Source organism: Macaca nemestrina, chromosome 12 (assembly GCF_043159975.1).
Source record: "Macaca nemestrina isolate mMacNem1 chromosome 12, mMacNem.hap1, whole genome shotgun sequence".
Taxonomy (NCBI): Eukaryota; Metazoa; Chordata; class Mammalia; order Primates; family Cercopithecidae; genus Macaca; species Macaca nemestrina.
The window spans coordinates 30,140,979-30,167,279 of NC_092136.1; the positions used below are offsets into that span (position 1 = coordinate 30,140,979).

The 26,301-nt window shown below is 43.2% G+C and overlaps 1 protein-coding gene across 3 annotated transcripts in view; it reads left to right on the plus strand.

The window, feature by feature from the left end:
- Positions 1-26,301, plus strand: part of LOC105471559 (solute carrier family 1 member 2) — a 169,564-nt gene that overhangs the window by 98,547 nt on the left and 44,716 nt on the right. For all 3 annotated transcript variants that reach the window (XM_071074880.1, XM_011724095.3, XM_011724096.3), the window contains exons 2-6: positions 8,139-8,278; positions 10,455-10,607; positions 13,080-13,330; positions 19,526-19,694; positions 24,117-24,243. In XM_071074880.1, coding sequence (XP_070930981.1) covers positions 8,149-8,278; positions 10,455-10,607; positions 13,080-13,330; positions 19,526-19,694; positions 24,117-24,243 — 830 coding nt within the window. In that variant the 5' untranslated portion in view covers positions 8,139-8,148. The remainder of the gene's footprint in view (positions 1-8,138; positions 8,279-10,454; positions 10,608-13,079; positions 13,331-19,525; positions 19,695-24,116; positions 24,244-26,301) is intronic.

Here is a 26,301-nt window from a genome sequence, read left to right on the forward strand (position 1 = left end):
CCCACTTGAAACCATTTCTTATGTTCCTTCTCTCATTTCTCTCCTCTTCTCAGATTTGTTAGCCTTCTGGACCACTACCTCTTATAATGGAGTGTCACAAAGAACCTGTGACAAGAACATATTTTTAACATAATCATCCATTCCTTCATGCAACATACACTAATTTAGCATATACTATGTGCCAGGAGGATGCTAGGCATGGTGGAGACAGAGTCAAATAAGACACGGTTTGTCCTCAAAGAGTTTATGTTCTAGTGGGGAAAATATACGAGTAAACCGTGAAAAATGCCTTGAGAGCATGGGTGACATGGTAAACTACATCTACAAAGCAAACTCGGGAGTCAAGTCATCAAAGGCTCCTGAGGGAAGTCATGCCCAGAGTTATTTGGAAGGAATAAAAGTTGGTCTAAGAAGGCTGGTTTGAAGAGTGGGTGGAGGATGTTTTAGCTAGCAGAGATGGTTTGCTTCAAGACAAGCTGGCTTATTCATCTGGAAAGGGGCCAAGTTGCCCCTGGCTCAAAAGCCAGAGTGCATGCCACGTGAATCTTCCTCATCTTGTTGATGTTGTGTGAAGTTATCACATGTATTTTTGTGTTGTTCCATGAACCAGAAATGGGTAGCCATTACTTCAGAATTGACAGGCCTTTGGGGACTGGGCTGGCCAGTGTGTTCCTGAGCCATGGCATAATCTTTATTTTTAGAAGAGGTTCCCAATTTGAGATGATCAAACACCCCACCCCAGTCTCTCATTGGGCCCTGGAGGCTGATTGTTCCTTGGTGTCTTATTTCTGTTTGGGGTGGTGAGTCTATCTGGAAATAAGGAAATTTGTTGGGTCAAAGCTGCCTAAGTCTCTGCCTGGGGAAAGATTTCATAGAAGTCCAGAGGCCATATCCTTAAGGTTGTACTCCTGATGTTCTTTGAGAGGTTATTCAGTCATTCCATCATAGGGAGGCTGATGGCAGTGGGATCTTCCCAGACCCTCACCCACTCTGGACCCTCTGAGACTTTCTGTTTGTAAAAGGCACAAGCACCAATGTATTGGCAGGGAGATTTACTAAAACTCAACAGTGAGTAAACTCTCTTACTGGTCATTTTGCATCATATGAGGGATTTCAGACAAAGAGAGGATATTAAAATTGAGTATCTACTATATATCAGATGCTCTCTCAGTGCTTTCATAGATATTATCTTATTGGAGCTCTATAATGATGCAATGAGTTGCATCGTTTGTCCAAAAGACTAAATGTCTTGTCCCAGCCACTGCCAGAAAAGGGACATTTTAACCAAGAATCAATGGCCATGTAATTATGTGATTGTATTCCACCAACTTGCCTTCTGACAGTTGCTAATCACAGCTGGTGTTATAACATCTGTTTCTGAGCCAAACAAATAAAATTTTTATTCATCCCTTGAAAACTTTGTCTCCTGCTACTTTGTCTTTGCAGTTTGTGTGTAGACACCTGAAGTCTCAATTGGCTGTATACCTGCCATTCATGGCATTAGCTGGCTTGGACCATTGCACTTAGGAAGTGATATGGAAAAAGAGGCTCTTCTCCTTCGATTTCTCGTCTTGTCTTTTCTGAGTGCCACCTCACCAGTTCCACAGAAGTTGACTGTGCCTGATGTAGGTGGTCTCTCAATGGCTTAGTGGTCAGTTTAGCAGTTGGCCGGTCCCAATGCCAGTTTACCTGTTTGACTGTTCCCAAGGCATTGACTTGCCCATGTTAGAAATCTAGACCTGAGAATGGGTGAGGATGGATGAGGAATTAGAAGATGCTCATGTCTGAATTGTGTGCTGAATTTCATCCCAACCCAGCTTTATTGGCCCTGGAAAACAATGCTTCCGTAGCAGACATAAGGAAGGTTAAAAGGAACGCCAAAGGTTGTTGTTATGGTTGCTGTTGGTTTGTCTCTCATCTCTGCCTTTCCCTGTGAGGGTTGTGGTGTAGCTACTGGGCTATCTCATGGTAAATGAAATGACTTGTCTTCATGGTCATCTCTAGGCTTATTCCATCGTGGGTAGCTAGAATGGAATCCACATCTCTGGAACTGAATGCTATTACTATCCTTTTCCCTCCCTGGAGAATTAGAGAATCACAGAATTTTATAATGTTAAAGAATTTCCAATTCGATCCTCTTATTTTATAGATTAAGAGAATGAGACCTAAAAAATAAAAATGGGCCAAAATTGATACTTAAACCTTATTGATATCTTACATTAAGAGTGTGTTTTTACCATCTCATAGCAGTTTACCCTACTGTCTGTTGATCACGGAAGGTAACGTTACATCCATTTTATCCTCATACTTTTCCCCTGACACACCCATTGAGCAGCAGTCCTGGAATTAGAACACGGACTTCCTGACTTCCAGTCCTATCCTGGCCCAATACCATCATGATTCAGGATAGCTATAAACTGTGTTCTTTAACCAGCCCCTCGAATGGACTGAAAGAAGCTGTAGAAAAGAGGTTTGTGAAGTCTGGAGTGCCTCACCAGCAGGACAAGAAAGTAATTCTGTGATTTTGCAAATGAACACTGTGAAGACACAATGAATAGAAGAAGGGACTGAAAGAGACTTTAGAGGCTGTGACCCTTTAAGTTTCATTTGCAGGATCTGTGACAACACAGTATCTGTCAGAGAGAGACTGACATCTTGGTGGGTAAGCATCTTTGACACAGTTAAGGCAGGTCTTACAGGATCTAGGAAGGGTGGAGGGACTTGCAGGTTGTTGGAAATGCCAGAAAGTCTTAGAGTTTCAGGCCCTTTTACAGCAGGGGTGGCATTCTTCAGGGAGCTGGGGATATCCTGGATGTGGGACAATCAAAGCTGAAATCTCTACCTCCTTGTTCTTGGTGCTCGAGCTGACATCACTGGTATTTCCATTTTTCTTATCCAAATACAACAACTGTCTTAGGCGAGAGGCCCTGCTACGAGCACTGTTTTTGTTCTTGATACTAGGGTGACCTAGTGTCTTCCAGTAGGGCAATTTCTGGACATCATTGGCTCCCCAGTACCTCCCCAGATCCTGAAGCCTGGGGCCAGAGAGGGGAGGTTAGATGTCAGCAGTGGAAAGACAGGTGGGTGAAGCCCATTGCAAACCCCACACACATCCTCCAGGAGAAACACACCAGTTGCTTTTAGGCTCCCTGGGGAGTGTTCTGTTGCCACCTCATCAAATCAGTGAAGGTGGGAAAAAGAGTCTGGTGCCAGCTAAGGTGACACTGAAGTGTGCAGCAGGAAATCTGAATCCAACACCACATCTAATGAGCCTATTATTAGAGGCTCTTGGCAAAGCAAGAGAAATTGAATGCTAATGAAAAGCAGGTTCTAAGAATAGTTTAAAACTTAGCGTTAGCCCCGTTACACGTTCCCTTCTGAGTCACAGAGGATGATTTGCACGATAAGCTGAGCTTGCCTTGAAACAGGACTCACGTGGATTTGCATGAGAAAGAACTGGGCAACGATTGCAAAATTAACAGCTGTTTAAATAATTCAATGGAGAGGCTAAGGCTGAAGGAAATTATAGGCTCATTGTTAAAAGTTTTTAATTATCCCCCAACAGCTGTCCCACCACATGGCCTTACTTTGTTGGGCAGTGGAGGCCATTCGAGAGATCGGTCTGAGTTGGCGCACTGGAACTTCCAACATTAAGGCATTGCATTGCTAATATTCCTCCATTCAGGAGGCACTCAAGTAGAAACACGGACGGCAGGCAGTGTCAGAGAGCACTAGCCTTGATGGATTTGGTGGACCCAAATCCCACCTGGGTTTTATTGCTTTGTTCTGTGTGCACAGCTACAGGATGTAGGAAGGGACTATTAGTAAAGGGGTAAGTGTGCACACTGGACATCTTACTGTGTATCCGATGGACTTCCCAGACCAGATTTGGCACTTTCTGCTTATTGCCATGGGAGCAAATCTGCTGGCTGCTGTGACCTTAGGCTTTCCACCTATATCCAACTCACCTCTTCCTGGTAACTGTTTCTCTTAGGGGGAGCTGGGATAGTCATTTACACCCTCATAATATTCATGATGGTGATAGGACCCAGCATTACTTATTACATATTCATTTGAATCCATGTAAAAATCAACACGTGGACCCCAGGGTGTGCATCTGGGTGGGAGCTTTGGGATCTAGGTAGTAAGACAGATTTCCAAATTGTGTATGTTCCATTTATTTGCTAAGCTCTAGACAAATTGCATAAAATACTTGAGGAGACCCCTCATTTCTTCTAGGTTTCTATTCAAATGTCCCTTCATCATAGACACCTTCCCCGGACACTTGATACAAAATCACGCTGCCTCCCCACACACTACTATCCTTCTCCTTCACCCTTGATACGGTTTGGCTGTGTTCCCACCCAAATCTCATCTTGAATTGTAGCTCCCATAATCCCCATGTGTCGTGGAAAGGACTCCGTGGGAGATACCTGAATCATGGGGGCAGTTACCCTCATGCTGTTTTCATGATAGTGAGTGAGTTATCATGATATCTGGTGGTTTTATAAGGGCATTTTCCCCCTTTTTCTTGGCACTTCTTCTTGCTGCCACCATGCGAAGAAGGACACGTTTTCTTCCCCTTCCACCATGATTGTAAGTTTCCTGAGGCTTCCCAAGCCATGCCGAACTGTGGGTCAATTAAACCTCTTTCCTTTGTAAATTTCACAGTCTCAGGTATGTCTTTATTAGCAGAGTGAGAATGAACTAATACAACCCCCCTCCCAGCACTTCTCACTACTTAAAATGTATTTATCTACGTATTTGTTCTCTCACTAAAGTGCACGCTCCGTGATATCAAGGGCTCTTTTTGTTTATTGCAATATCTTTAACATTGACAACAGTATGGGGCCTGTAATATGGGCCCACTAGAAATTTGTGGAATAAATGCAAGAATGGTCAGAATCTGACTGAAGTGGCATGCTGCCAGTCTGTCTGCAGAAGGGCCTTATTCCCAGGGGCAAGCACGGGGCCATTTTAGAGCTACTTTTCAATTCTCAATTTCTTTTGGCAAACATTGATTAAGCTCTCAGTACTAGGTGTTAAAGATCACAATCTTGCCCTCCTGGGGTTCATAGACTGGTGGAGAATGCAGGCATTTAAATTAAATCCTTCCTTCAAGAGCTGACTCAGGTCTTGGCCCCTTCTGGAACCCCTTCTTGAACATCCCTTCCTCTTCCCTGAACCTGGGTTAGGCATTGTTCTTATGATTTCCCATAGACTCCTTTGCAAGCTTGCTCAGGGCCTGTACATAAAGCAGACAATTACAGTACAACGTGCTTTATGTTTTCTCTCTGAGTAAAGGCTCTTTAAGAGTAAAGATTGTACCATACCCATTACTGAGTATAGTATCTGACACATAGAGAACACTCAATAAATATAAGTTATCCCTGTTATTGTCACTGTTACCAGGTGTGTTTGCAATCAGCATTTATATAGCTGTTTGTGTGAACACATTTTTAAAAACTTACATCTTATTCTAAAGGTGTATAGGCTTAGAAGCAGCTCTATATTATATAATATTCTATATACATTATATAATCATGCTATATTACGTGATAATTCCCATGTCAGTCTCTCTTTGTGTTCTGGGAGCTGTAGTGATTAGTTAGACTAATTAGAATAGTTGGAAATTTTAGATTAGTCAGAATTTTTACAGAGAGTTCTTGGGGGACTCTCTGTGTTTCCAGCTGCAAGATGAGTCCCTGAATTACCTTTAAAATTATTTTCTATATGCAAGCATCAAGGACTCTTACAAGTCTTCCATATCTGTTTAATTCCAAGAGGGCAACTCACGGAAATTCTCTCAATAAATATTTGTGGGTTTACAGTATTTTGATGTAGTCACTTTGATGTGGCTATTTTGATTCAGGACTTCAGGGACATTTTGTTATGGCCTAAAAAACAAACCATTAAAGAAGCAGCAATATTGTAAACAAAGAAATGTGTGGCACAGGCATCCAACCATGTTGCCGGGTTGGGTGTATATGCTAACCTAATTGTTTGTGTGTTTTCACTTTGACGTGGCTGTTTTGATGCCTGACACTTCCATTACATCATATGGATCTTGCCGGAATGGTTGCTTTAAATACTTCCTAGTTTTACTTGAATACCAACCATGTGCCTGATTCTCATTTCAATGGCAGGAGGGATTCAAATGAAGCAGAAGGCAAAGAGATTAATGATCTCAAGGGGACTGGAGAGTTTGGCCAAGAGCTGGCTAAGGAAATACATTCACCATTTCAGAACACATACTACCTCCATTCTTTGTTCGACATTTCCTGCTTTAGAGCTTCATATTACTGGCTGGAGACATGTTTAAAAATGGAAAAAGATCCCACTGTAAACATAGAAATATGGTCTATCCATGTTAAAAAGATCATTTTGATCATTTCCCCCTGCTGTGTTGTAAAGTGAATTTTCTGTCTGTTTCACTTGGTGATAGGAGGAAGTGGTATTTATTGCTCACTGATCAGAAAGGCCCTCACCCACCTGCTGTGGGCAGTCATACCCTATTTTCTTTTTCAGACGGTCTGAGGGATTGTTAGTGCACACATATGTCAGGAAACCAGAAGTTGCCTCAGAAATTAACTAGATGAGTAGAAAATTCGGCCATTAAGGGGAGACTAGGAAGCTTATATTTTGACTAACATTCTCATCTGATCATGCAACGTTATTCCTAATTTTAAAACATTTGGGTAGCGAGTATATTAGGCAGCCTGTTATGAAAAAGCAAGTAGTTGTATTTGGGTTCCAGGTCTTAACTCTGAGACTGGAAGCTTAGGTCTTGGTATCTTGCTGGAATGGCAGTGCAAGTGGGTAAGCCCCCTGAACAAAATGTCATCCTTGCCATGAAGCTGATGGGTGTTAAGTGTCTCTTCTTTGTGTACACTGGAGAAAGGTACTATGCTAGCATATTTTTGTTTAACTTTTATCAAGTAGGCATCAGGCTTTTCTTTCTACACCCCACACAACTAGCAAGAGTTGGAGTCAGGATTTGAAGCCAAGGCCCTCTGGCTCCAAAACCCACACTATTCCCATTATAACCAGTTATTTCAAAACACAGGTCTGCAGCTTGGTGTTGGTTCCAAAGGAAATTTTCTCCAGTCTATGACAAGACTATCTGGATAAGGGCAACACCTCCCTGTCTTGAAGGCACTGTCATCTGTTCAGAGACACCTCTCTTTCTAGGTGTGAAAGGCTTATTTATTTTTTTTCTTTTATCAAATGATGGTGATTGTAAACAGCAGCTAAAAAATGTCCTAAGATATGAAAGTGAAAAACTGGCCTCCCTATGGCAATCCCCAAGCTTACATCTGGAATATTATTGGCCAGGGAAATGACAAAGCTGAGGACGAAGTATGCCCATTACCCCAGCAAGGGCTCCTTTGGGCAGACTCCCAGGATGGCTTAGGCGTACCTGGGGTTTACCCAGAAAAGGGCTTGGCTGCAACCATAGCTGGAGGTGATCAAAATACTTCTTAAAACCATACTTCTAGATTCTAAGTGGTATTAGCTCTTGGCCAGTTTAGTAGTCTTGATAATGTAGGTGACCTTTTAAAAGCCACAATAGGTTGAGTGTTTTTTTTTTGTTTTTTTTTTTTTACTATGTAAACCATCTTTTCCAAAAAAGAGGTAAAGCTTGGATGATCAACATTTGTGACTTTCACATGTCAGGATGGGGAAGGCTTGAGCTTGGAGACATTTTAAAGTTGATGTAACTCAAGTATGACTCACCTTTTTGCTGTTGTTACAAGAACAAAATAGCTCAGGTTTTGGAGCCAGACCTATCTGGATTTGGATCTCTATTTATTTTAGCCTTTGCAACCTTGGTCAAGACTCAAGTAAAGGCTCTGTAACATGGTAACTTCCTTCCCTAAGTTACTATGGGGGGCAACTCTTTGGAAGACCCTACCATTGCATGTAGTGTTCCTTTCCTTTACTGGGAGGATCCACATCAGTTCTCAGTGTGTCCTACTGTCCTGCTTATAGGTGACCCTGAGTCACACTTACTTTTACTTTCCTGCAGATGGTTCCAGATTCCAACTGTACCTGGAGAGGTTCCTCCTCATCTAGCCCCTGAAACTGTATAGGGGAGGTGCCAGTCTTTCTAATCTCTGCCTTCACTTCTGTTCCAGTGCCAACAATATGCCCAAGCAGGTGGAAGTGCGAATGCACGACAGTCACCTCAGCTCGGAGGAACCCAAGCACCGACACCTGGGCCTGCGCCTGTGTGACAAGCTGGGGAAGAATCTCCTGCTCACTCTGACGGTGTTTGGTAGGTATCTGCACCACCCCACCCCCAGTCCCCTCTTCTCTGGGACTCTCCTGGCTCTGTGGGGCAGCTGGTCTCAGCAGCCAGTCGTTCCACCAGAAAGGAAGCCACATGGTTTGCCTAGGGTCCTGTCTACCCAGGCTTCAGTGATACAATTTTCCTCCTTACCTCCTTTAGCCATTCGTTCTCCTTTGGATTCTAGTAGTTCTTAAATTTTTTGCAAGTAAGCATCTTGTGAGAATGTTGGCATGTGGATTCCTATACTCATGGAGACTTTGCTTTGGGCCATCTGAAATGAGGCCCTGCAGTCTACATATTAGCAAACCTTCTAGGCAGTTCCAAAGCAGTGGTCCATGGACCATGTTTAGAGAACCACCTGCATCAAGATAAGCCCAAGTATTGCACAAAACCACACTAAAATGGCTCCCAAGGTCTGAGCTTCTCCAGACACATCATTAATTTAGGTAATTTGGGCACATTGGCTAATGAGGTCAGTGCGGAAGATGTTTGCCCCAATGCCTTAATCTGATACAGCTCCATGTAGCAAGTCCTCCTCCTCTGCTTCAGGCCTCACCCAGGTGATGGTTGTTCTCAGGCTGTTGATGCAATCTTGGTCTTAAGTTTCCCATGAGGGTTTATTGAAAATGGGGCGAGATACAGTTTCTTATAATGACAACCACACCATTTCCTTTTTCAATCCCTCCCTTGTTCTTCAGCTCTCACTTAGGTTACACAGAGAAGCAATGAACAACTTGTCCTTCCCACCCTCCCACCCACCCACACACACCCACCTGAACCCCTCTATTCCATGACCTTTCCTTTGAGATAGATGCCTTGGTTGCCAGTGGCCCAGGATCAGGACTGGGAGCTCACCACAGCTAAGTTCACTTAATAAGAAACCACAGGCATGGTTAGGTTTTCCAAAGGTTACCCACCATGTAACCACATCTAATTCATCACAGGACTTGAAGAAGTTGGAGAGTATGATTTTCACCTGCAGAAGAAAAAGAGTCAGGCTTGCAGCCACATGACTCCCTCTACATCCATGGAATTAACACCGTAGCCTGCATTCCTGGAACTCCCTCCCTCCATTATGGCCAGTGGTACTGACTCAACTTGTGGTTTCTGCAAGAGTCATTCATGTTGGCCACCCATTTGCAGAGATCTAAAATTTTTCTTCTGAGATCTGAGTCTGTAAAGTGAAAGATCCCTGCCAGCATCTCTGCCTAAATTGTTTCCTCCAAAATTAAATATTTTAGACTCCATTCTTGAGCTCCCATAAGATCAGCAATCTAAAAACTATGTAAAAGGACACAGAAGTCAAGGACAAGCCTTGAGAGTGAGCCATGGGGAAATTATTGGAAGCCAAAGAAAATAGATAGGAAGAAAAAAATAGAATTCACACTAGCTTGGTCAATTAAATGTTCTTTTCATCTGGTCTCCAGTTACAATGAGAAGACACACATTAAATGCCATGCCATGTGGCCAAGCTTGGGCTGGGTGAGGAAGCAATATCTGTCCTTGTGAGTTATTTCTTTCTTTCTTTTTTTTTTTTTTTTTGAGATGGAGTCTCACTCTTTTTGCCCAGGCTAGAGTGCAATGGTGCCGTCTCAGCTCACTTCAACCTCCACCTCCCGGGTTCAAGCGATTCTCCTGCCTCAGTCTCCTGAGTAGCTGAGATTACAGGTTTCCGCCACCACCCCCAGCTACATTTTTGTATTTTTAGTAGAGACAGGGTTTCACTGTTTTGGCCAGACCGGTCTCACTGACCTCAGGTGATTCACTCACCTTGGCCCCCCAAAGTGCTGGGATTATAGGCATAAGCCACTGTGCCCAGCCCCTTATGGTTTATTTCTATGGACAATTTCTGGCTCCAAGTAGACAAATAGCCTCAAAGAAGTTAGAGTCAAGTTGCCAGTGTGCACTTTCATAAAGCCTTGAGAAGGTTCTCCTTGACTCTTTGGGTGTTGACTTTTTTAGAATAGTTGGAGGGATAGAAAGTCTTCTCGCTAGTCAACAAAATCAGCTTCACTTATCAAATGTTGTTTTTGTTACACATTGCTCATCATCTAATACTGCAGAAGCATGAGAAAGGTCAATGTTGCTGAAATAAGTGTCTACAGTTAGTCATTTGACGAGGGCAAAAAACAAATTCAGATTGTTTTCCCCTTCCTTTTAGGTGTCATCCTGGGAGCAGTATGTGGAGGGCTTCTTCGCTTGGCATCTCCCATCCACCCTGATGTGGTTATGTTAATAGCCTTCCCAGGGGATATTCTCATGAGGATGCTAAAAATGCTCATTCTCCCTCTAATCATCTCCAGTTTAATCACAGGTAAGATGACCTCACCAGTGCCTGGTTAACATGGGTCATACTCCTGCCCCAGCTTTTGGATTGACTAGAATCTCAATTTGGTTGAGGGAAAGTGATCGTCTATGTCATTTCACTTCAGAGCTTTGGTTTTCCTGTCTCTGAAATGGGGATAATCAACCCTAAAGAAATAAAAGCTTGCCATCAATTGGTCAAGTCTATTTGTCTTTCTCTCCAGCAAAAAAAAAGAAAAGGAAACACAGCCACATGTTACAAGTGATGATACCTCTAGTGGTTTTAATTTTTTTTTTTTTTTTTGAGAGGGAGAGTCTCCCTCTGTTGTCCAGGCTGGAGTGCAGTGGTGTAGTCTCGGCTCACTGCAACCTCTGCCTCCTGGGTTCAAGCGATTCTCCTGCCTCAACCTCCTGAGTAGCTGGGGCTACAGGCGTGTGCTACCATGCCTGGCTAATTTTTGTATTTTTAGTAGAGACAGGGTTTCACCATATTGGCCAAGCTAGTCTCGAACTCCTGACCTCATGATCCACCAGCCTCCAAAGTGCTGGGATTATAGGCATGGGCCACCATACCTGGCCTTAATTTTTAATGTCTACTTTTCTCACCATTCTAAATTGTATTTTGTCCAGATACTGATAAAGGTAATAAATGGAAAAGGAAACTTTCTACTATTTTAATCGGGAATAGAGGGAGGTTGGCATTAAAAATAAATGAAATGCTAGGTATGAAAGTCCTCTGAGTTTTTCAGAACAAAAGTACTCCTAATATGTGGCATCATGTTCACTTATTTTTGACTAAAATAATTAATTACTGTATTTGAAAGAATTTGGTCCTCCTCTGTGGGCTTATACTGATATTTTCCTCCTTACCAAATAATATTGCTGAAACAGGGTATAAATTGGTGCCCTTTGGAGACTAAGCTCTGAGTTAAGGGCAGGAAGCCAAGCTTTGGTCCAAATTTGGGTACCAGCCAGCTAAGTGATCTGGAGAAGTTATCCCCCTGGACTGGCAAGGCTCTGGTCACTCCAGGAGATTCAGGGGCTGAGCTGGGTTGTCAGACAGCCTCAGCTGGTTGACCAGTGACCCCAGTACCTGAAATGCTGGAACTCAGAATCAGGCACTTAGGGGCTTAGTGGGATCTTATCATTCAACGCTAGATTGAGTGAAATGGTGCATTTACCATGAATGCTCCTCTCTAAACCAGATAAAATGTTCTCTAGGCCTGTTAACAGATCATACATTGGCCAACTTGGTGGGGAAACCTAGCTCCCATTGGCTAGAATTAGACTTTAGCTTGTAAAGAGAAGTAGGTCATACGTAGGTCAGCTTAATTTAGAGCAGCTCACATCACTAACTTCCTCCCCCACAGCAAAAAAGACTGACCCCCAAAAAGGGGTTCAATCTCTCTTTCTGGTAAAAGCAGGAACTGAAACCAGGAAGTGGACACATTGAAGAAACAATTGGAAAAAAACCCAGTGGGGCTGGAGTTTTTGTTAATTTGCTTGGAATTTCCTCTAACCTCCCTAGGTATAGATGAAGTGCCCACCATTGGCAGGGTGCTTCACAGGGTGTTCCCTAATCCCTGCATGAGGCTGGGAACGTGGATCTTCATGCTTCACCTCGGAGAAATGAGAGGACTGGGCGAAATCTTCATTCTCAGACTCTCCATGTCAGTTACCAGTAATATATTCAAAAGACATTTTGAGCGTGGGACAGAGCTACTAACTTTTTAGTCTTCCAAGTGAGGACATTAAAACCTAAATAAATAAACAAGTTAAAAACTAGCATGTACCAGCACCATCGCATTGCTTCATAAAAGAAAGGATATGTTAAGACCAAAAAAAAAAAAAGTGGAAAGAACATAATCTCAGAATTAAAAATGGGTTGTCTTCAACTTTATTTTAACTCATTATTGCAGACTGACAAAAAAGTTGTCACAGACCATTCGTAAACTCTAAACAGGAGAATCTTCAACTCTCCCAGTTCTGTAAAATCTTGAAAATCTCCCCGGAAAATAGAATGATAAACTATGAGATTGACCAAATATTCAGTCCAGTCGGCCCTGCATATCTGTGAGTCCCTCATGTGAGGATTGAAAATATTTGAGAAAAAAAACTAATAAAAAATACAAAATAATGCAAGTTTAAAAATATAGTATAACAATTATGTACATAGCATTTACATTGTATTAGGTATTGTAAATAATTTAGAGGTGGTTTAAAGTAGATAGGAGGATATGCATAGGTTATATACAAATATTACACCATTTTACAGAAGGGACTTGAGGACCTGCAGATTTTGGTATCTGTTGGGAGTACCAGAACCAATTCCCTCATCGATACTGAGGGAAGACTACAGTAGGGGATTTAATCAGCCATTAACACATTTGAGTAATATGAAGCCAATGTCATAGAAATGTAGACATAGGTCATTAGCACAAATGTAATAGAATTAATCCTTCTGCATTTCTTTTCAATCCAGGGTTGTCAGGCCTGGATGCTAAGGCTAGTGGCCGCTTGGGCACAAGAGCCATGGTGTATTACATGTCCACAACCATCATCGCCGCAGTGCTGGGGGTCATTCTGGTCTTGGCTATCCATCCAGGGAATCCCAAGCTCAAGAAGCAGCTGGGGCCTGGGAAGAAGAACGATGAAGTGTCCAGCCTGGATGCCTTCTTGGACCTTATTCGAAATCTCTTCCCTGAAAACCTTGTCCAAGCCTGCTTTCAACAGGTAATCCAGAGTTCAGATGTTCTCTCTTCTCCAGTCCTCTAAGTTATCAAGGCGGTAACTTAAGAGTCTATTTTGCCAGGCGCGGTGGCTCAAGCCTGTAATCCCAGCACTTTGGGAGGCCGAGATGGGCGGATCATGAGGTCAGGAGATCGAGACCATCCTGGCTAACATGGTGAAACCCCGTCTCTACTAAAAAAATACAAAAAACTAGCCGGTCATGGTGGTGGGTGCCTGTAGTCCCAGCTACTCGGGAGGCTGAGGCAGGAGAATGGCGTAAACCCAGGAGGCAGAGCTTGCAGTGAGCTGAGATCCGGCCACTGCACTCCAGCCTGGGTGACAGAGCGAGACTCCATCTCAAAAAAAAAAAAAAAAAAAAAAAGAGTCTATTTTAGCAGATCAACTCTGGTAGAAATTTTCTTAATATGTAATTATCTCTGTCTAGGCCCAGGGATTCTATGAGGTGGTTTAGGGCAGGATCTTGGGATTGGAGTCTCCTGATTTTAACTTTTTTAAACCTCCTTTTTTTTTCCAGCTCACTTAATATCTTTTTGCTCTGGGATTGTCCTCCTTTTTTCTCTCTCTCTCTCCTTATATCTATCTCTTCCTTTCCTTTTTGTGCATGAGGCTGGGAAATGTGTCTTTGAGTCATCCATGGGCATATTTTCATTAGCCTTGCCCACAACCTTCTAGAGTACACAGGGGTTCTTAAACTTGGCAGTAAAGCCAAACCATCAATGGCACTTTTAAGAAAATACAAATACCGTACACAATCAGAATCTCCAAGGGATGAATCTGGAGCTTGGGTATTTTTTTAAATTGTGGAAGTAATACATGCAGATTATGAAAGATTTAGAAAGTATAGAAGTACATAAAGTAAAAGTTAGAAGCTTCTACTTTCCCTTCTCTAGAGCTACTTCTGTTGAGAATGTTGTTTCCTCCCCTATATTTTTCTTTTGCCACATATGCAAGTGTGCATAATCTTTAAAAGCGTTCAACCCTGGCCAGGCGTGGTGGCTCATGCCTATAATCCCAGCACTTTGGGAGGCCAAGGCAGGGGGATCATTTGAGGTTAGGAGTTCAAAACCAGCCTGGCCAACGTGGTGAAACCCTATCTCTACCAAAAATGCAAAAATTAGCTGGGTGTGGTGGCATATGCCTGTTATCCCAGCTACTCAGGAGGCTGAGGCAAGAGAATTCCTTGAGCCTGGGAGGCAGAGGTTGCAGTGAACAGAGCCACTGCACTCCAGCCTGGGAGACAGAGTGGCATACTGTCTCAAAACAAACAAACAAACAAAACAAGAATTTAACCCAATGGTACTCCATTGTTCATAAAATGTTACATTTGACTTTTTCATTGAACAATGTTTTAAAGTCATCTCTTTTTTCATGATTGCATAATATTTTTAAAGGATAAATTCCTAGAAGTAAAAATGCCCTGACAGGAGTTTTATATTTTGAGTTTGCTGGCTGTTGCAAAATGGCACTACAAAAGTATGTAGCAGTGGGTACAGATTCCTTAGCAATGTACACTCTTGCCTGCTGCATACACGCCTATACATTTTTTTAAACTTGGGATTTTTAAAAAATAGGTGATTCTGCTGAGTGGAGCCACTGAGTTAGCTGAGTAGGCACCATCCACTACCCTGTTTTCTAGCCCCAAGGCCTGCTTAGGCTAGAACACACTCCACACACGCCAGTTCCCATGAACCTGCGTAGAAACTAAGCTAAAACCAAGCAGTCTCCTTCAGCCATTTCCAAGCACAGAAGAATGAGCTTAGGACACAGGTAGCTTAGAAGAAAAGTGTGTATTCCTAGCTGTCTCCAAAATGTAGTCCTTAACCATTGCTGAACCCAGATTACTCTGTTCCCTAGTTTCAGATACCATTTTAGTGGTACATGTAGCATGGACCTATATTAAAGGAAACCACTCCAGGCCAGGGAAGTTGGATGCAGAAATAAATAGAAATAAGCTGGAGGAGAAGGTGCTTACTGGGCTCCATCTGTATAGCATGTTTGCCCCTCAGCCAGCCTGCTCAGAAAGATGAATTGACTTGCTTTAGAGTGAGACACACAATTGGGTGCTGTCCATTCTTAACGTTTTGGAGAGAGTGTTCTGGGATCGCAGCTGCAGGAGGCTGAGCTGGTAGTAGACTGGGGGAGAGTGGAGCATGGGAGGGCCTGGGAAGGACAGATTTGGACTCAGTTCTGTGCCTGGTCATGCCATGCTCTGTGAAAACAGGAAGGCAGGACCAAGAAGCAGGCAGGCTCCTGGAGCTATTGCTCTGGTCTTGGAGTGAACTTTTGTGGAGCTGGCTACACTCACACTCGGTGAGCGTTACGGTGGATGGGCAGTCTTTGCATGCAGCTGCCCATGGCGAGAGGTGCTGTCTGCCACTCTGGAATAAAGACATGAGCCATTCCCTTCCCCATCCTGGCCCTGACCCCAACTTTCCTTTGCCAAAATTCATATGAGGATTGAGCCTTGGTCCCCCGGTAGGCTCAGGATCAAGGTCCCTTTGGGTTAGGACAACCTGAAGAAGAATGGTGTAGAATCCACCTCAGGGAGAGAATGGGAACAGATTCCTTAGGCCTGGGAGGAAGGCACTGAGGAGGACTTGAGACAGGAAACTCTTTTAAAGGGACATGGCATTTCCAGAGAGAAAGGGTGCATGAGAAACATCTGTGTGCATGAGTACAGCTAGAAGTGATTTAAAATAACCTGTCTTGAGTGGAGGAGGCTCCCTGACCAGAGTTAGAAACAGAGATGTAAAGAGAAAGATGAGCTCCCCCCAGAGAGGAGACTGCCTCCTCCCAGGTGACAGGGCCTGGTTTGCCCAAGTCAGGTCCCTGTGTCTTTGTGAGCAGGGAGGTCTCCTGCTTGCTATTTGGGGCTTACTCTGAACTAAAGTGAGATTTCCAAGAGAGTAACTGGCTGTAAGATATGGCCTTACAATATTAAACCCAGAATCACCTGTTTTTAAAATATCTCAAGTTTAAATTCTGAAGGAAAAGAGCATGGGTTCTTTTCCTCCAGAAAATTCAGTGATTTGTGTATGTTCACTCGGCCAATACTTGTGAGCAGGACGGGCTGCCAGGCTGTCTGCTTTGCACAAGGATGCCATGGGGGAGGAGAGAGATGAGGTCCCTGCCCCAAGGAGCTCACTTACATTAAAGGGGAGGGAGGTAGACCAAAATAAACATCAGGGAAACACAGAAGAGACTTAAACACTGAGACAGGTGTTCTCTGAGGGCTAGAGGCAGGATGATAGGCTGGTGGTAACTAGGGGAGATGTTTGAGCTGAGAGGATAGGGGATCAGAATGAGTTAGGCCTACAAAGAGCTGGGGAAAGATGCTTCTCAGTAGAGGCACACGTATGCAGAGGCTGAAAAGTACTTATAATGTTCAGAGAAGAAAAAGGAGGCTGTGTGAGGCCAGTGTTGGGGGTACAGAGACTGGAGGAAGGTGAACTCAGCTCAGGCATGACTTGGTGGGCCAGGGGAAGCTAAGGATACAGACAGGGCTATAGATAGCCACACTTATCTGTAGACTGTATGTAGACAAGAAGAAAGCTGAGTAGGTAAGTTTATGGTTTTGCAGGTTTTACAGTGAGACATGATGGTGGCTTAGGGTCGGGGAGACTGGAGTTGGCACCTGCTATGCTTTGGATGTCTGTCCCTTCCAAAATTCATGGTGAAATTTAGTTGCCATTTTAACAATATTGATAAGTGGACCCTTTGGGAGGTGATTAGGCCATGAGGTCTCTGCTCTCATGGATGGGATTAATGCTGCTATAAAAGAATGAGTTTGGCTCCTTTGTGCCTCTCTTTGCCTTTCTACCTTCTTCCATGTAATGATGCAGCAAGAAGACTCTTGCCCGATGATGATACCTTCATTGTGTACTTCCCAGTCTCCAGAATGGTGAAAAAATAAATTTCTGTTTATCATAAATTATCCAGTCTTAGGTATTCTGTCGTAGCAGCACAAAACAGACTAAAACAGCAAATACATGAAGTTGTGCAACCAAACAGGTTCTGTGAATCAGGAACTCAGGCAGAGAACTAGGCCTGTGTTCAATGTTCCTATCTCCTCAGCTTCAACTTACACTATTGGCCTGTGCTATTTGGAATCTGGATTTCTGGAGTCAAGCATAACTCATCTTGAATCCTGCCTCAGCAACTAACTAGCAAGCTGCCTTTGAGTCGAGGGGCTACTGTTGACCTAAGACATAATGGATGTAAAACAGGTAGCAGCTGGCCTCCTGCCCGATCCTGACAGCCACCATTCATTTAGATCCATGAGTATTTCTCTTTTAAACCAATTTAGGCTTCTTTAGCATTCTTAGGATAGGTTGACAGTTGACTTTGGTCCCCTTTTCTTTCCTGGGAGCATGACTCTGCTGTTCACAGAAGCTTCTCTTGTGATCCTTCCTGCATTCACTCTTCACACCAATGTTGCCCAGATGAAGGGGCCACATTGAGGGGAGAAGTGGGCTGCCTGTTCTTCCCTCACACAGCTGGCCCTAGGCTTCCTCTCTCCCTGCACTAGTACATGTGGCCAGGCTAGAAGAGAGCACCCTCCTCTCCTCAGAGAACACTGACCTCCCTTCCCTTCCATTTTGGATAACTGGCAGTGCAGCTTTGCTTCCTATGGAGCCCAGCACAGTAGGATTGGATCCCTATAGCTTAACGTACAGCACAGCCTGTGGAAATAACTCAATGGAGGTGAGGTCATCTGAGTTGAAGCCCCAGTTCTGCCCATACCTCCATGACGTCCAACAAGTCACTTGACTTTCCCATGCATCTTCTTCCGTATCTATTCAGGGTTCAGCCATCTGTTACCTACTACATGCCGGCACTGACATTCTAGGATTCTGCATTGAGTTCTATTTTAATGCCCCTGGAGGTGGTGTTTTTTAGCCTCAGATGTGGATTTTTATAGCACTCTGCATGTAGGGTGCCTGGCACCTTTAAAAATAGGACCACTGCCATGGATGTCGAGGAATAGCGGGAGAGGTTCCTTGTGAGTCATCTGACAGAGATGCTTGGGGAACATTGAGCAAGGCTTGGCATCACTGCTCAGAAGGAGCGGCTGTCTTCCCACCTTGAATTTGGATCTGAAATATGAGCAAATGCTCCTGCCATGGTGGCTGCTGGCAGCTGGCACTCTTGGTGCCCAGATGGAGATTTCCAGCCGAGCCTGGCTCTAGAAGGAGCCCAAACTGAGGCAGCCTGTGATGCCCCTATCCAGTGGGGACCAGGTTGGGGGGAAAACAGGTGGATCATGAGTTGCTGATCTGACCCCTGCCAAGGCTTTCTATTCCTAACCAGACCCAGGGCCCATCACAACTGGAAGGACCATCACAACTGGAAGGACCATCACAACTGGAAGGATCATCTACTAGGTCTCACAATTGGGAAGAGCATCCAAGTTAGATGTCTCATACTGTTTCTGAGCTACAATCATAGGAGTGAAAGAAAACATTTATCCCCCAAGTTTATAAGACTGTGTCCTATTATTGACCATAGTACTTATAGTACATTTGCAAATTATTTTTATACATTCTATACTTATGAAATCGTGTCATTTGCAGCAACATGGATAAGACTGGAGGTCGTTATCTTAGGTGAAATAAGCCAGGCACAAAAAGACAAATATTGCATTTCTCATTTATATGTGGGAACTAAAATATTTGAACACATGGAAAAATAGTGGAAAAATAGATAACAGAGGCTAGGAAGGGTGAGTGTGGGGGAAAGGGAAAGGATGAAGAGAAGTAGCTTAAAGGATACAAACATACAGAAAGATAGAAGGAATTCATTCAATGTTTGATAGCAGAGTTGGATGACTGTACTTAAAAAATGCATTGTACTCAGATGATAGACACCTTAAATGCCCTGATTTGATCATCACACATTGTATACATGTAAAAAATTTCTCATGTACCCCATAAATTTGCACAAATAAAAATTCTGTAATTATCTGTGATTAGGACAATTGTATCTCACTGTGTATAATAAAACACTGCTTTGTAAATAGACATAGGAAATATTCTCCAGTTTTCATAACCTTGCTTTGGCATTTCTTAATTATTGTTAACCTGTTGGGAACCTTAAAATATATGAGTAGCCAGGCTTTTTTTTTCACCTCATAGGCCAAACCTCAACTTTATGCCTTTTTTCCCCTCACTCTGTTAGATTCAAACAGTGACAAAGAAAGTCCTGGTTGCACCACCGCCAGACGAGGAGGCCAACGCAACCAGCGCTGTTGTGTCTCTGTTGAACGAGACTGTGACCGAGGTGCCGGAGGAGACTAAGATGGTTATCAAGAAGGGCTTGGAGTTCAAGGACGGGATGAACGTCTTAGGTAGGCCAGCTGGTGGTCCGGGATTCTGCTTCCCTGTCTATGGCTGGGCTCTCCTGCACTCCTTTTTCAGAAAACTGATGACTCAGCTGTCCTCTAGGTGGAGCAGGAGGCTCTCTCTGGGGAGCAATTTGAGGGTCACTGGGACTGAGAGCTGAGCGATTTAAGGAAGAGGGAGAAGGGCAGAGGAGACCATGAGGGGACAGGGCAGCCAGAAGCTGGGTATCGGAAAAAAATAAGGGAGCTTACCATCATTGGGCACATTCCCTGACTCTCTGTGCGGTGTTAGAAAGTCACTTTCTCTGACTCTCTATGTTATTGACACATCCATTGCTTTCATTTCTTAAGCATTTTTTAAAAGCTGCCCCCATGTACTGGTGCTGTGCTAGGTGCAGAGGCTGGACCACCGCAGCTCTCATAGTCTGCAAACAAATGCAATGCTACCAGGACTGTGAAGTGTTGGAGTAGGTACCAAAGGAGCTTTACAGATTATCTTGTTTTACTTTCTGGGATCCCAGTGAGCTCTTTCTCCTAGCCTGGTGCCTTCTTAGCATGCTATCCTAGAGGTTTTTGGGGCTCTGCAGTTGGGCAGACCTGGGTTTGGATCCAGTATGGGCCACTTAACTGGTTATCTGACCCTGGGCAAGTTACTCCATTTCTCTGAGCCGCATTTGTAAAATGGAAATGGGATTGACATCTGTTTAGTAGATTATTGTGAGGATGAAATGTGATTGTGCATATAGGGCACAGTAGCTTATGCCATGTGCTCTCTCCATATGAGCTCTGATCATTATTCCAAGTGGGTGGAGAGCTGAGGAGTTCAGTAAGAAAATACCTCCATGAGGGACAGAGGTTTCTTACCATGTGAGCGGCTCTAGTCTGCCCAGTTTGCTCCCCTCCCACTCAATGGGTCCACTCCCTTCCATAACCTCCATCCACCATTAGAATGGTGTCCCCTAGACAGGAAATAGGGGCGTTTGGCCAAAACCTGGGAGAAATGGTGAATCTGGATGGATGAAGTATGTTTATTTATCTAAGCACAATTTCTAAAGGTTTGGATGACAGCTGCTTAGAGATGAATGAGCTCAGTAGTCCTTTCACATTGTCATCTAAAAGATCGCATGGCCTGTCTCCTTAGTTGGGTTGTCAGATAAAATACAGAATGCCCAGATAAATTTGAATTTTCGATAAAAGGCAAATAGTTTTTTAGTGTGTGTCACAAATATTGCATGGGACATAAGAATACTAAAAAAAAAGTATTCATTACTTACCTGAAATTCAAAAAGTAATTGAGTGTCATGTTTGTTTGTTTGTTCCAAATTTGGTAAGCCTACTTCTTAGCTATCCAGAATGGTACAGAGAAAGAGGAGAGAGAGGGAGCAGAATTGCATAGTCACCAAGAAGCAGAAGTGGATCTTTTTTGTTTGGCCTGGCAGGAAGCAGGTTGGGTGAGTGAGAGTGAGGGAAGAGATGAATTGACTAGGTTGCTGGGCAATGGAAGATCAATAAACATTGTTTAACAACCAGTGGGAGGTGAGAGGTGGAAGAAGCGAGGAGAAGGAAGGAGAGTTCCTCTAGGGAGGTTTTGCAAATATCCCCAGCACCCACCACGGAGCAGCTCTTCTCCCTCACTGTCCAGCTATCTATGTCCCTTTTAGGACCTTCCTAACTCCCCCGTGGTCCTTTCTGGTGGGTCATAACTTAAAACACCCAACCCCCTTTTGTCAAAGTGTTCCTCAGTCTTCTCCATACTCTGGAGGAGTTTGAGGCCATGAACAATGGGGCCAGGGCTTTGGAGTGAATCATTCAAAGACTTTCCTGGTTGTTTCCAGAGTCTTGGTGGATTCTGGGAAGTCACAGGACCTTTGGCTCTACTGGGGAGTTTCAACACAACTCACTACTCTGTAACCCCAGCGGCCAAGTCCAAGAGGGTTTTGTTCAGATGGAACACCCCCGTTTCAGTGAGCAATTTCAATTAGGCAACGTTTACAGAGAAAAATTACAAGCTGAATATGGTTTCCATCCAAGTGCAGATCAAGGCTCTGGAAAGCCAAGGGAAGTTAAACTGTTGAGAAACTTCCCATTTACAAATCATGGCTGAAATAAGGTTCTTTCCATGGTCTTCTGAGGGTGGAGATAGTGGCTTTTTTTATTTTTTATTTTTGCTGTCTTTCTGTTTTTTGTCTTTGGAAAGTCCCGAGGATTAAGCACTTGCAATAAGTGAAGATACAACCCCAGCTCTTGCCTCCCACTTCTTTAAGGAACCACTTCTCTCCTAAGAATCCTCCAGAAACAATTCTGGGCTCCACCCTCTCCCAACTGCTTAAATCAACTCCAATTCTTCCTTTAAAAACCTATCTCTCGTAGGTATGGCCAGTTTCTGCTGACACTGAATGGAGCTTTTTTTTATTCCAGTTCTTTGGGACCTTGATACCTCAGGCATTTTTTTCTTAATTTCAAATGAAATTAACCAAGTAATATGAGCTATTCTCAACCAGAATATTCAGATTGACTCTCTCTCCCCGCCCACCTAGCAGACTCCTCTCCATGGGCTTGAGAGAAGGACTTGGGAATGGCTTGAAATTGACTTTGTACATTGCTGCAGGACTAGTTCCCTCTGTCCTGGATCTAATCTTCCCTAAGCCTTTGTCTTCCCAGGCCAATAACTCACTTATGAAGTCATTTGTCAAGCTTTCTAGCTGAGAGCAAAAAGAGGAGATACTAAATGTGAAGTATTAGCAACCCCAAGTGCAAGTAATGGATTCTTTTTGCTGAAGATAGAAAGGATCCAGCAAAGGGTAGTTAGACAATCTGGGTTGATATGTGTTTGGTGTAAAGAGGTTAATGGGTTAGATGGCTAGGGAAAGGGTAAAGTCAAAGGTTCAGAAAGAAGAAATTTCCTTCTAAGAGAATCAAATTATGATGCTAAAATTTACTGAGTATGGGTTAAGACTTTAAGCATAACTGGACACCATAGGAAACTGGATATAATAGGGAGGGACTGGAAATTAGGACTGCCGAATTGAGCAGGTTAGGTGTGGAGAAGAGGAAAGAGAAGATGGCTCATACTTCAGAGTCAGAGAACAAGTCAGGTGGGCAAGCAAAGTCCTGTAGCCAAGGACATAGTAACATTGATTTACAGAACATGTAAGTAGTAAGAATTGAGACCTTAAGACTGTCAATACTAGATCAGGGGTCAGAGGTCAGGGAGCACATGGGGATTGGCAATTAGAAATCCAGATAGCCCCCAGGCACTACTGGAAACACCTGTAAGCCGCACAGTGTACCCCAGTCCCTGGATGCATTGGAGTGAGACTCCAGGCCTGAGCATGAAATACCAAGGGAGAGAATGGAAGGGACCAACAGGAGTGGTAGGAAGAGCAAAGCCAGGCCTAGCCTTGCAGGAACTAAAGTGTAGGGCAGATTCCCAGGACCTCAGGCATAGGGATGAGGTGAAACCAACACAGAAGTAAGACTCATGGTTGGGTATTGGAGTTGGTCCAAGACCTAGTGCAATGTGATGCTGACATGAAGAGGGCAGAGATGAAGCTCCTTAAATCCTTCCTGGGGTTAGGATTGACCCCAGAGGCTGATGTGAGGCTGGACTTAGATACAAGTCAAGAATGTCAAGTGAAGGAAGAAGAGAGTGGAGAGACTAGGAACTAGCAAAATCTGACAGTGAATCTATATTCTGTCTTTATGATCCTGAAAAAACAAATAAAATAAAAAAGAAAGCATTCTAACCACTTGAGTCATGAAAAGAATTGTGACAAATTCATAAATAACAGATTACATTTTTTAAAAACTGGATAAAATGGAGTTTCAGATTTCCTATTGTTTTCCCTTTGATTTTTCAGTATTTTTTTCTCCCTGTCATTTTATGTATGTAGTAATAAAAAATAAATTTTACATTTAGGATTTTGTAAGAGTGAAACATACCAGCCATACGTTGACTTGGGATAATACCAAAACAAACTAGATGTAACTCTAGCAAAGAATTTATTGGCTAATTGGTCTCTGCTATTCCAATATTGGCTCCAAAGTTTGCATGATAATCCCCAAGTCCCAACAAGCCTTTACTCGTTAATCTGTGTAATAATGGAATCTGCTTACACATGACTTCATAAGTGAGGGGAGGGAGAAAAGAGCACCTTTTAGTTCGGAATGAAAATGAATACATTTTTCTGAACCTAACACTGCTTACAGTTTAACTTGCTCATGTGGAAAATGTTCAAGAAATCCATAGTTATCCAGGGGAAAGTTACATTCAGTATGAAATATAATGTTTTTTTTCTTTTAATGTCTAATTCATAGGGTAACCAGCAGTGAGAACATGGCTCCATACATTTGGGAATGGTAAAGAATGAGGAAAAAAAATACATTCTTTGTAATTTGTCCTTCTGTGTAATGTGATTCACCCAACAGGTCTGATAGGGTTTTTTATTGCTTTTGGCATCGCTATGGGGAAGATGGGAGATCAGGCCAAGCTGATGGTGGATTTCTTCAACATTTTGAATGAGATTGTAATGAAGTTAGTGATCATGATCATGTGGTAAGTGGCCTTGTTCTTACTTCTTCTTAGCCGTGGGTTGAGAAAGCCTTGGGGTCCCCAGAGGATACTGGAGCTCTCCCTGCAGGAACAAGTTGGCATAGGCTGATCAAAGGTCTTTCCAGAAAGACTTTGAGAAAGGGATGAAAATATCTTTTTTGGAGCTTCCCCTAAAACAAGGGTAGACAAATTATGCCCCTTGGGCCAAATCTAACCTACTGTCTCTTTTGTACGGCCAGCGAGTTGAGAATGGGTTGTATATTTTTATGTAACTGTCTTAGTTGGGTTGCTATAACAAAGTACCAAAGACTGGGTGGCTTAGAAACAACAGAAATTTCTTTCTTATGGTTCTGGTGGCTGGAAGTTCAAGATCAGGGTGCCAGTATGGTTGGGTCTGATAAGGGGCCTTTTCCAAGTTGCGGACCAACTTCTCATTGTACCCACAGTTAGAAAGATATTTATTTATTTTTATTTGAATTTTATTTCATTATAATTTTATTGAGACAGGGTCTCACCCTGTCACCCAGACTGGAGTGCAGTGGTGTGATCATGGCTTACTACAGCCTCAACCTCCCTCACTGCAGCTCAAGTGATCCTCCCACCTCAGCCCCTCAAGTAGCTGGAACTACAGGTGCACACTACCATGCCCAGCTAGTTTTTGAAAATTTTTTGTAGAGACGAGGATTTCACTATATTACCCAGGCTGATCTCAAACTTCTGGGCTCAAGTGATCTTCCCACCTAGGCCTCCCAAAGTGCTGGGATTATAGGCATGAGCCACCTCGCTTAGCATGAAAAGAGATTCAGAAAGCTCTCTGGGGTCGCTTTTACACAGTCATTGTCTTTCCATCTGTTATAACAAAATACCTTAGACTGGGTAATTTATAAACAATAGGAATTTATTGCTCACCCTTCTGGAGGCTGACAAGTTCAAGATCAAGGTACTAGCAGATTTAGTATCTGTTGAGGGCCTATTCCTCGTAGTTGGCACCTTTGTGTGTGTCCTCACAGGAAGGGGAAAACAGGCTCCCTCATGCATCTTTTATTAAGAGCACTAATTCCATTGAAGAGGGCAAAGCCCTCATCATCTAATCACCTCCCAGATGGTTCACCTCTTAACACCAATGCCCTGGGAGTTAAGTTTCAACATATGAATTTGGGGGACATATGAATTCAACATATGAATTGCAGTTTTTGCCATTACTTTCAATGGCAAAAACCACAATTACTTTTGCACCAACTTAATAATTAACTTGCCTAAGATTATTATAGCTAGGTAGAGGAAGAGCTATAGTTCATATTGGTATCAAAATCCTTGATACCTAAGCAGGTAGGTTTTTTGGTTTGAATCATCTAAACAATATTGTTTCCCCTTGATTTCACGTGTGTTTATAGTCAGTGACTCTGAAATCTAGGGGAGCCTAGGAGAGCACGAGGATCTACTCTCTCATCGTGGAAGCTCTGTCGTCTTCAATCGTAGGAAACTTTTGGTGTCCCATATCCATCAGACAGAAAGCTTTTTACTTGCATTTGTTTCAGATCCCTAGGATGGTCCTGTATGTCTGCCTAGAAAAAAATAAAACCACTCTTAGACCAAGTCATAGCTGTGTTCTCTTTTCCATAGGAGTTCTGGGTTACCTATTCCCCATCTTTGCATGTTCCAGGCTTACCCACTTTCTTTGCCAAACCTCTTCTGATCCTTTTCCACTTTTCTGTAGGTGCCTTTCATGGAAATTCCAGCTGCTTTTTCTCTTCTTCTTTTTCTTGTCTCCCACCCCACCTCACAAGGACAAAAATCTGTTCTTATTTTTTATCTCCACAGAACCAAACATGGTGATGTGCCTGTAGTCAATTGTTACTAAAACTTTAGGAATGAGTGGGATAGCTGAAAACGCCAAGATTTCAGATCAAGAAGATGTTCCTCACTATTTCATGAACCATATTTAGCAGACCTGGCTTGTTCAGATCATTGTTTTACAGTGCTTTTAAAACACAGAAAGTATGCTAATGAAATAACATGTTCTCTTTCATGATTGTACTGATCCTTTAGCTTCTCAGGCAA